The sequence below is a fragment of the Mustelus asterias genome, chromosome 4 (assembly GCF_964213995.1).
Source record: "Mustelus asterias chromosome 4, sMusAst1.hap1.1, whole genome shotgun sequence".
NCBI classification, from domain to species: Eukaryota; Metazoa; Chordata; class Chondrichthyes; order Carcharhiniformes; family Triakidae; genus Mustelus; species Mustelus asterias.
The window spans coordinates 107,085,134-107,097,263 of NC_135804.1; the positions used below are offsets into that span (position 1 = coordinate 107,085,134).

General features: G+C 39.7%; 1 protein-coding gene across 1 annotated transcript in view; it reads right to left on the minus strand.

Moving 5' to 3' along the window:
- Positions 1-12,130, minus strand: part of LOC144492920 (exocyst complex component 1-like) — a 98,171-nt gene that overhangs the window by 39,748 nt on the left and 46,293 nt on the right. Inside the window, exons 6-9 of the mRNA XM_078211546.1 lie at positions 11,603-11,735; positions 8,864-8,973; positions 7,310-7,459; positions 4,551-4,653 (exon numbers count right to left, since the gene is read on the minus strand). Of these exons, the coding sequence (XP_078067672.1) occupies positions 4,551-4,653; positions 7,310-7,459; positions 8,864-8,973; positions 11,603-11,735 (496 nt within the window). The remainder of the gene's footprint in view (positions 1-4,550; positions 4,654-7,309; positions 7,460-8,863; positions 8,974-11,602; positions 11,736-12,130) is intronic.

The following is a 12,130-nucleotide window of genomic DNA, read 5'->3' on the forward strand; positions in this document are numbered from 1 at the left end:
GATTTTTCAATTCTCTTCAGGAGCAGGATGAACCAACAGTGATCGTGACCATCTGCTAGATGAGCCTCTAGACCTTAGTTTGCTCTTTTGGGACAGAGTTCAGAGAATTAATTTTCTTCAGAAAAGACAGATGATCTGTTGGTAGAAGAGCTCCTTGACCCGGCTACACTCTTGATTGCACTGCCGATTGTCTTGAAGTCTTTGTTGTCTCTTTTAAGATGAATCATCCATTTGTTGAAGAAGGTAATAAAAAGGTAAACTTGTCTACTAATTCTACTGAGCCCACTGATGACATGCATCAGCAATTGCAAGCAGCCAGCAAAGAAGGTGCCCAGGGAGAATGAGTTGCTTAACTCCAAGTTGGATCAAACTAATAGTAAAAGTTCAGAGATCAATACTTTGTATAAAATCTAAGCAGGAGTTTATACTTTGATCTCATCAGCAAGCCATAGATGCACTCAGGCTTTCTTTCAGTAAAGAAACAGGGGTCCAAATTACAGAGCTTTTTCAGCTTCAGTGTACCTTACAAAAACTCAAAAGTCGAACATCAAATGGAGCTTGAGCATACTGAAATTAAGAAAAAGTCGGAGTAGTCTAACTATTGGAAAGAACTAAAAACACAGCCATTAGCAGTCACATGGCACTACCAAGCCACATGGAAGGATCCACACAATGAAAATGATGCAACCAAAGTAATTGAACACATTGTGGTACAGGAGTATGCAAATGTTATACCCCATTTAAGGAAGTTGCCACATCAGATGAAACTTTTAGCAAAAAGTTACTATCTAAAGATGTACTGACACTGACTGCCTTTCCTATGAGTGCTGAGACCCTTGTAGTAACAACGTCCAATGTTGGTATGGAACTTTCAAGCAAATTTGCAGAGCAGAGCACAATGCAGGAGCTTCTGATAGATCCCGATCCTGAAGCTTATTCCATTGTTAACGTTGGCACAATCTGACTTTCTCTTGCTGACCCTGAAATCCCTTTGTCTGCAGTGAAGCAGCCGTATTATCATGGACATGATATCACTATCTACAGAGAGTGAAATCCCTATTCCAACAGTGGTAGGGAAAGCCTCCTTCCCTTGTATCCAGCAGTACATTCAGTGTATCACTCACAGGGAAAGAGAAACTTCAGCTATAAAACAACACAAATAAATGACAACAATTTGAACAGGAGCTGACTGGCTCTGGTGTAACCCAAACTAAGCATCAGTGAGCAGGTTATTGCCATGTGAATGATGATTGGTAGCAATGTCAATGGCACCTTCTGCCATTTTGCTGATGATTGAGAGTAAACAGATGATAATTGGCTAGGTTGCATTTGTCCTGCTTGCTTTGTGCATAATTCTCCACATTGTTGGGTAGATGCCATTGTGGTAGCTGTATTGGAACAACTTGGCTAGGGGCACAGCTGCTTCTGGAGTACATGTCTTCAGTACTATTGCTGGAATGTTGTCAGGGCCCACGGGCTTTGTAGTATCCTGGAATCTTGTGAGGGTGGACATGGTGAAGATGTTTTCTCTTGCATGAGAATCTAGAACTAGGGATCACAGGGTGCATACTGGCACAGTGGTTAGCACTGCTGCATCACAGCACCAGGGACCCAGGTTCAATTCCTGGCTTGGGTTAGTGTCTGCGCAGAGGCTGCATATTCTCCCTGTGTCTGCGTGGGTTTCCTCTTAGTGCTCTGGTTTCCCCCCACAGTTCGAAAGACATGCTGGTTAGGTGTGTTGGCCATGCTAAATTCTCGCTCAGTGTACCCGAACAGACACCGGAGTGTGGCGACTAGGGGACTTCCACAGTAACTTCATTGCAGCGTTGATGTAAGCCTACTTGTGACACTTAACTGTTTAAAAGGGTCGCCCATTTAGAGCGAAGATGAGGTAAGATTTCTTCTTCCAGAGGATCATGCGTCTTTGGAGCTTTCTTTGCAAAAAAGTGAGGGAAGCACAGTCGTTGAATATTTTAAGGCAGTGATGGATAGATTCTATCAGATCAACTATGATTTCATTAAATGGCAGAGCAGGATCAGACAGATGAATAGCCTACTCCTGGCTCCTTGTTTGTCTGTCAATATCCACTGCTTTCAACTGTTTCTTGATATCACATGAAGTGAATCAAATTGGCTAAAGCCTGGCATGTGTGATGCTGGGGACATCAGGAAAAGGCCAGGATGGATCATCCGCTCAGCAGTTTTGGCTGAAGGTGGTTGCCAATATGTTAGCCTTGTCTTTTGCACTGATGTACTGGGCTCCTCTACCATTGAGGATGGGAATATTTGTTTAGCCTCCTCCTCCAGTTTAAATGTCCACCACCATTCAGGACCGAATGTGGCAGCAGTGCAGAGTTTAAATCTGACATGGTTGGGATTGCATAGCTTTGTCCATTGCAGGCTGCTTCCACTGTTTGGAATGCAAGTAGTCCTGGCGATCTTGTACTGCTATGGCTCCAGCTAGTGGAGAATTTTCACTGAAAAAGCTGCCTTATTGTCAAAAGCAGTCACTCTCACCTCATCTCTGGAATTCAGCTCATGTTTCGACCAAAGCTGTAACAAGGTCCTGGCAACACAATTTGAGTGTCAGTGAGCAGTTTGTTGATGAGTAATTGCCACTAGATAGCACTGTCGATTACACATCCCATCTCTTTGTTGATGACTGAGCATAGAGTGATGGGATAGTAATTGGATTTGTCCTGCTTTTTCGGAACAGGACACATCAGGGCCATTTTCCACATTGTCAGTTGGAGTTCAGTGCTGCAGTTGTTCTGGAACAGCTTTTCAAACAATGCAACTAGCTCTGGAATTCAAGTAATAGAGTTGGGATCATATTGTGGTGCTTTGGTCCAAATTTTCATGGACTTGTGGAGACTCCACAGATCTTTAAAACTCGTGGAGGTGCCACCCTCTTTTCTAGCAGTCCCATTTTTGCTTATAGGGGAGAGGGACTGAGGCATAATGTACACAGGTGGAATTATGAATCAACTTGGCCATTTTAGATAAAGAGTAAAGCTCCCTTTAATCAAGTAATAGAGTTGGGATCATTGAGAGAACGCATGTCTCAGAGAACCAAGGTGGGCCTTGGCACTTGGCAGCCCAATGCCTGACTTAATTCCACACCCGAACACTTGTCCACCAGAGTAAAATCATTGATACACTTGTTGTTAAGGCGGGTGCAGGAAGCCGGGAGATTTCCTGCCTCAAGCTACCTGCCTCAGGAATGGAAATCTAACCCATAGTGGGGAATTTTACCATTTTGAGTCTAAGTGCCGGATCTGGGCGTCAAATAGATCCGAGCCTGGAATCCTCTTTCCAGCGCGCCCATACGCGTTTTGCCGGCTCTGGTCCTATCTGCGCTGTGGGCAAATGCATTTAAATCGTCAGGCCGCCTGATTCGGGCGCGCGCCGTACCCACGCCCGAATTAGGTGTCGGTAAAGCCGCGATCTGCTCGGAATCGGGTGCAGATCGCGGTATAGGCCCGACACCCAACTTTACCTCGATTTTGCGCCTGTAAACGGGCGCAAAGTTTTGATAAAATCAGGCCCATAGTCTTTGCTGCATCCAGTGCCTTCAGCCATTTTTGGATATTATGCTAAATGAATCTGTCTGAAGACTGTTGTCTGGAATGACAGAATCCCTACAGTGCAATAGGGGACCATTCAGCCCATCAAGTCTGCAATAACTCTCCGAAAGAACATCGTACTCATGCCCAGTTCCTGCACTATCCCCATAACCCCATGCATTTACTCCACTAATCTCCCTAACCTGCATATCCTTGGACATCAAGGGTCAATTTAGCATGGCCAATCCACCTAACCTGCACATCTTTGGACTGCGGGAGGAAACCCACAAAGGCACCGGGCGAACGTGCCAACCATTGTGCTGCCTACAATATCTATGATGGTGATGATCTTTTGAAGGAATCTGAGATGGATCAGTTATCTACTCATTTATTGTTTCTGAGGTAGACCCCTCCAACCCGACAATCTCTTCACCTTTTCATAACTATGACTCTAGTTTGTTGTGCGTGTGTTTAAATGTCTTCAATAATGTCACGTCAAACCCATAATAAAATCTGATATTATATAAAGTGAATTCTTCTGTCTAACACACATCTATTAAACTTTTCTGAAGGGAAGGAGTCACACTTTGCTTGAGATGCAAAACGTAAGTTTTAAAAAGAGAAAATCAGTCACTGCCTGAGATCTGTAATGTATAAATAATGACATTTGGCTTGTGAATGACCAGAGTAGGTTATAACCAGGCACAATTGCCTGAATTTGCCTTCTTCAGAGAAATGGTTTTAAATGGACAGACTAAATTTATAGCCAAACATTACAACTGTGTTTCAGAGTCTAGGTTACCCATGAGTAAAGCCACACTGAAGCTGGAAATTTCTTGCTCTCTCTGTCAGTGGGATCAAAGTCAATGACTTTGGCTAGCTTGTAGAAAATTCTGGCATTCAAATATGTTTTGTCTGCATTATGATGCAGTTATTTAACAATGGGTTTTCAGTTTTGTAGTTTGTCACTTCAAGAATACTTACTGAATCTCATGCCTTCTTTTATTCCAGTCAGTCTATATTTCACCAGATCAAAAAATTCTTTGGTTTGTTTGTCATAAAGTTTTCTAATGTTTTCGGCATATACCTGATAAAAGCAATAGTGAATTAAAATTGAGAGAGGATAACATTTATCAATAGCAATTTCAGTATAATTTCATCGTGTTTCTCCCAATTTTTTTTGCATTTTACCAGATCACTGTAAGCATCTGCCGATAGATATAAATTTTGCCAGGAATTTTAAAGGCAATCTTGATGACCTTTCTACCCAGTGGAATGAACAGTTGTTTTCTTTTGGCACTGGTCCTAACTTTATTTTCCATGATTTAACTCAAACAACTCATTTCTTTAAAATTCAATAAATATAACGAGCAGAATGACTTGGAATTGAGCAGCAGTTCAGTGATAATTTTTACAATGCTCATGTCAGAAGTGATCGCACTCCCTGATGTAACTGATGATAACATAACCAGCCAGCATCATAGTGACACCACTGATCTCACCTCGCTCCTCATTATTATACTTTTCGTAGTACTGGTTATGGCCTTGGCGCAAAGCTGCTACAATGCCTTTGGGAGTGAAATCCTGTGCAGTGATCTATCAGGACGGCTCCTCCAGTTTCACGTCCATCAGACCCTTATGCGCAATTGGAACCCAGGACGAGCTCTGGCCGCCTCAGGGTGACCTTGTCCAGAGGCTGCCTCCCTCTTGCTGAGCCTGTCCCCCAGTCTCTGTGTAATAATCGGTTCCCAGACACAGTTGCCAGTCTCCCACTTGAACTGTTAAGGAAGTTCAGGCGCTTCTTAATTGAGCTTCTTTCATTTGCAATGATGGCAAATTATTGCTCAAATTTATAATTCCTGGATTATTCTGATGGGTAACACCCTGAGACGACAACCATGACTTTGCTCTGAAACTCAGTCACTTCAAGTTTTAAGATAACTTTTTTTAACCTGCAGTCCACACCTGTTGCTGCTAATTTATGAGCTTCTGACTGTACTTCAATGTAATGTTTATCTTCCAGCTTTTATTTTGTAGCTGTGTAATCCACCAACTCCTGTGTTAAAGTCCATCCCTGCATTGGTGACAGGACCTTATAGTGACTTACACCATCACTGTTGTCTTCGACAGAAATGTATTCTAGTGCCAGATCTGCTCCTTCGCCTCTGACAGAAATTTCACTCTAAACTAGATCTCCTCCTGCTGGTTTCCATCCTGCTCTGGACTTTTCTCTGAATGACCTTTTCTTTGCCTTGCTTTCCGCTGTCTTCCAATGGCTACAGACTCCACTCATTATTCAGAGCTACTCTGTTACCCGTTAGTGGATAGGTCGGATTGTTCCTCTAGTCCCTAATGTTGCTCAAGATACTGTGTTCCTCACCTCCTAAGGACTGTTATTTAAATGAGCTCAAATAAGACACCATTTATCTTCCACTCCCTTTTCCAGAGGAATGTCATTCCTGACCATTAGACAACAGATGATGTACATGTTGAGTTTTCTGAAATGCACTGAAGTATTAATTTCTCCAAAAAGTTGAGCTTATTCTGAATTATAGTATCATCCTTCAAGAGGGTTTATAACCGCATAAGATAATCATTCTGTGCTTGAGCAGAGGTAGACACCAGATGTAATCACGTTGGCCATGATTCACCCATTATCAGGCTAAGTCCTCCCGCTGGCGTGAAAACGGGATTGTTTCCTGCTGACGCTAGCAGCATCTGTCAGGTGGGATTCAGCCACCTAATTGATGCAAATTTGTGCATCCCGTGAATCACATGGGACAGCCCCGCTGTTTAGATATTGGGGCGTTGGGATTACCTCCCGTTGTGTTTTGATAAAGGCTGTTTAAGCATTGAATGGTCATTAACTTTGAAGAAATCCCTATTGGCAACATGTAATCTGGTTTCTTTATAAACCTGATTGTATGTATATAGGAGTCAATTCATATAAGCTCCTCACTTTTTTCCATCAGGAAGTATATTAATAATTTTCAAGTGATTTGTGTATTAATAACTTAATATTAATTTAAGAAAATAAATAAAATACAGTAAATATAAATCTATGGGCTAGAAATTAGTTTGCAAGATTAATGGATGAACATTTATTGGATGAAATTTTGCAATCAGGGTTTTTTTTACTTTTATCTGTCCCCAACAATATTATGGGCTTTTGTATTGGAAGTTTGTGTCAATCAATTATGAAGATAATCCATCTGGCACCTGTGTAAACAGGGCAAGAACCTGGGTATCTTCTTAATCAATCAGACTGAAGAGTCATTAATGAGCAATGCAGAGTTTGAACCAGAAAGTGCCAGTTTGAATAATTAATTCAATGTCAAATGAAGTACAAAAAGTGAAATTGAGAGAAAGGAAGTTTGGATAGATGCAAGAAAAGATACAGAAAGAAAAAGTTAATAAAAAAAAACTCCAACAATTATTAAAATCTGAAAGAATGAGCCTGCACATCTCTCAAAGTTAGCTCTGAGTACCCAAGAGGTTGTTTCACAGTGGTTAAAACTATCACACTTTAAAAAAAAACTTACACATGAATGGACAAGTCCTAATATTTTCCGACAAACCGTGTTTGTATGACTTTGGCTTTAACAGAGATATTGACCAATTTATTACAAAGAAATTAATGTCAAAACATAGAATTAAGCTAAGAAATTGTGTGTCAATGCTGCCAACATAAATTTCCAGTCTATATACCTTGGAGACCACTTTCTGACAGCCAAGAAAAATACCTTAGATAAATCAGCAAAAATAGCAGGACTGTTGCTTTTTATCCAAGCCATTAGAGGGCTATATGGCAATAATTCATCTTGATAAAGCTTGTGGTTTGGGAAGATTAGCTCTCCAGATTGCTGCATCAAGCTCATGTTTTGGTCATTTCCCTTAAACACAATAGAAATAACATTTTTAAGGCTACAGAATATTCAACAACATAAATTAAATCACTCAATTCCCCCCTCACAGGAATTATGAATATTTCTAAACTACTAGTTTGTATGAATGCAAATACCAAAAGAAAAAAGAATCAAAGTATTTCCATGAGGTTCAGGTTTGGTGGATTAGCCATGGTAAATGTGTGGGGTTACAGGGATAGGGCGGTTGCCAGAGAGTCGGTGCAAACTGATGGGCCGAATGGCCTCTTTTGCAATGTAGGGATTCTGTGATTTCATGATGATTCTATGGTGAAGTAACATTTGGTTTTGTGGGTAACTAAAGCATACAGATAAAGGGATCCCAGCTTCAATTCCTGATGGACACCAAGGTATATGATCTCAGCCACAAGGAAGCAAAAGGGGGACAACAACTGAATTTGGCACAGCATTTCTAAAGGAAAGAAAGAAATCAATAATGATTCCTGTTCAGAAGTGATATGAAGTGATCGGTGTTTGAAACTGTCCACATATAGACACTGATTGTCATTCACAAGACTCAGCCATTAGTAATGGCTGTCAGCATCTATCGATCATACTCCAGAATAACTCGGTTTTCGCAAATAATGCCCAATTCAGTTGGCTACTGAAAGGTAATGAATACTTTATGTAACTACGTGCCAGCAAAGAGTCAAACTCAGCAGAAGGGGAGAAAATTGAAGGAAACATTTGACGGAAAAAAAGACAGATCTTAGTCTATCACATTTAGCACTTCAGTGCAGGAATGTAATAAATCTGCAGAGACTAATGAATATTGTTGCTAATAAGTTCATAATGAATTGATCTATGTTGAGTGAATTTGTCTGTTTGAATCAATACTATAACTAGGAAGAGAACTGACATTGATTATTTAAGCTCAGCTATTCCAAATGATAAAAAAAACCTGCAGATACTCATCAATCTGTTTTAATGTCTGCTGAACATTTGATATAAAAGATTTAGCTGCAGTTAGACTGCAGATTACTGACTCTACACTTATGTTAGGACTCATCCAGCAAGAAGAAATAAGAAGCATTTCATTAACAGAAGAGAAAGCAAATGGTTCCAGATACATCAATTTGTGATGAACTTGCCTTCGTATCTGCATCAAATCAACTTTGATAAAGAAATGTTAGATCAAGCTAATATTCCAGACTGAGAGAGCCAAGAAAATAGACCTTACTCTCAATGCATTCAATTTGCTTTGCTTTGGTTTCTGGAATATCTGATGAACACTCCCCCAAAATAAATACAGAAAGCTAGGAATTAGTATACTCTTGAAACTATTGCTTATTACACAGTAAGCATTGAAAAATCTTTGTCACCAGATTTTACTGCAAGAAAACAGCAAACTCCATTATTTAGCATTGCACTTACCTGTAACACAAACATAGTGTTAATATATCGTATGAATCGACTTTCAAATAGCTGTCGCAAGTTTTCAAACTTTATTAATTGTTCTGCCACACTTTGCAGTTTGCGATGGCCTAATAAAACCAGAATTTTAAAGGGAAGTTGAATTACTGCTAATGGATAACACAGTTTCATGGTTATTCCATTAACCTAGGTGCTTTTTGACTCAAACAATGAATGCCTGGCTCAAATGTTAAACAAAATCGTGCAGCATTACTTACTTGGAATATCACAATCCTGCAACATCTGGTTATAGAAAATCTTTAAATAGCAGCGATTGCCAAATGGGAAAATTCATTTTCTTATTTTACCAGTAAAATTGTAAAAATGAATCATTGTGAAAAATCAGTATTCAGTGTGCTTGTCATTAACTTTTCAGGATTTTGAGTCAGGGAATTAAGTTATATCAGATTTTACTATGTTGTTCTACAATTGTATTCCACTCTGCAAAACTGTAATGAAAATATGAATTCTCTGGCCATTCCGCCTGCAGGATTCTCGGGTCTTGCCAGCAGCGCACCTCTGCCCATGGGGTTCGTGGCAGTGTGGGGTGACATCAATGGGAAATCTCACTGACAGCGGTGGGACCAGCGAATCCCACCACTAGCAAACAGCACGTTGCCTTCCACCACTGGGAAACATGCGGCTGAGAGTGACCTGTGGTGTGTGTCCACTGACAGTGACCAGCAACATGTTAAAGCTATTAATACCAGTGTGGGGATGATTTTTCCACCCTGGGACTCAAAAAATGAGGGAGAAAATTTGTGAGTTCACAGAAATGTAAACCCATTTGATTTTTTTCTTTTTTTGGCGCTGCTAACAGAAAAGAAACAGATAAAATGTAGTTTTATTTCCATCACCACTGAAACGTCAGCACCTATTCACAATTGTGAAAAAAATCACTCTTGGACTTCTGTCCCAGTGAGAAGAATGAATAATAGAGGGGAGGTCTATTGATGATTAGTCTGCAATTCTAACCTCATTGGACAGCATTCTACTCTTGAATATGGGAAGACATCAAATATGAAAATAAGTAAAAAGTGGAACCTTGCTGCACTAGACCACATTATTGTTTACAATTGCTTCAGAGCCAAACAAAACTGTTACCATAGATCATAAAACAAATGCTGCAGATTTACAATATATCATAAGTTACCACTTAAGATGACAATCTCATTTCTGTGGAAAAATAATTCCACAATAACAGAAAACACTACATCTAACCCAGATTTTATTCAGCAGTGTTTGGTGTGGCCAACTATTCCATTCCCCAACAGAATAATTTGTTTACCTTAACAAACTTACAAAAGCCCACCAAAATATTTGTAATCCCCCTACTATCCACTAGCAGTAGCTGAAATAGTTAATTATGGAAACTGTGAAAGGTACACCAAATTTTGACTGACTTGAAATACCTACTCCCAACAAAACTTAATACTCATTAATGTAGATATTCCTGAGAGATTTGGCGCTGAATGCATAAAATACAGTAAACAATCTTTTATAGGAAATTGCCAGTCATTCCTAAAAGGCAGCAGTGTGACTTATATTTATTAAAATAATTTCTAAGTTTTCTGTCTCATGAAAATTTACACTGATATGCGCCAGAAATCTCCGACCTGGCCTGGTCTGTTCCTGCTGCTGTGAATGGAGTTTTGATTGAGTGCCAAATTCTGTTCTCTCTGGCAGTGGTGGCGGGGTGAATGAGATAGGAGAATCCTGCTCTTGGTGTGAATGTTACGCAAATGAAAAGGGTTAAAGAGATGATGTTACAAGTTTTAAAATAATTTCTACTAGTTTTCTTGATTTTCTGAATATTAGGGCACCGGGGTGCAACCTTACTGATGCATACAGCCTTCAGTATCTCAGAAAGCAGTGCTACATCATCCAGGCACTTCATTGTTGAACATCAGCTAATGACTTAACTGTGTGAAACATCACATTGAATCCAACTGTGTTTACACTCAACAGCAACATATCCACACTTTTCAGTTGTGCATATCAATTAGGAGGAAGAACTTTGATCATTTTCCCTTCACTGGCACTTAGACAAATGTAGCATATCTGTTGTTGCCCTGGCCAAGAGCATATAGCATCGCATAAATGAGGGACTGAAGCTTGGACTTCCCGGGTCCAAATTTCGACTTTGAAAGAACTGAACTTTTTGTATAATTTGTGCGCATCAAGGTGAAGGATCTTGTGTCAGAGAATGGAATATCTTTACTAGCTGACACCTTGACCATCAAGTATTCCCAGCTCAGCTGCAAGACAAAGCTGCTGAGCGAGGTATTGGGGCAGGGCAAAAAAAGAAATTTCATTTATCTACAACTTTCACAACTTCAAGACATTTCAAAGCACTTCACAGGATTTATTTTGAAACTATTTCCCAGATCTGAAAAGGTCAGCACCTAGTTCTCCCAAGCTGGTTTTAAAATACACATAAGCACACAGAGACAAGCAGTTAATTTTGAAGAGCAGTTACTGATCTATATTATTTTCTTAAAATATTTTGAGAAGTTTTCCAGCAATGAACAAAGTTGAGGTGCACCATCCTGCCTCAAGAAGGCATCTGATTTTATTGAAAGTGGTACAAAGCAAGCTGAATAGTTTTAATACCAATTAGAAATACATTAGCTCAAGCATCTATTTGGGTTTTAAACTACATAAAAGGAAAGCAACAACATAGAGAAAACATAGCCATACCTGGGAATAACTTAACATTCATGCAATTATTCAGGGCTTCAACAGCAACAATGCAAGCCTGTAAACTCTCAGGTGTAGACAGATCACCATTTCTTAAAGCATGTTGATGTTCTTTAGCAAGGTCCAGGTTGTGCTATCAGAATAACAAGAATAATTATTTTTAAAAACCAAAGATGTCTACATTCAATATGGTAACGCTAGGAAAAGTATAAATGCTCTGAGAAATTACAACCTTGGTCTAAATTGACCAATATATGCTTAAGCCTACATCAAATGATCATTGAATAGTAATATTAGAAGGGAGTAAGGAAGGATTGTACTATTTCCTAATACATCAGAGAACCAGCAAAAACATCCCTGCTCGCAATGCTGCAGGCATAGAAAAGGTTTATGGTCTTCACCCACTTCTTAAATTCAGCTATTATAACATGCCCCAACAGCATGCAGGAATCTGAATTATAAAACAAAACCTAAATTTGGTATGCTTTTCTTCATTCCGCAACTTAAATATTCCTCGACAGTGATTTT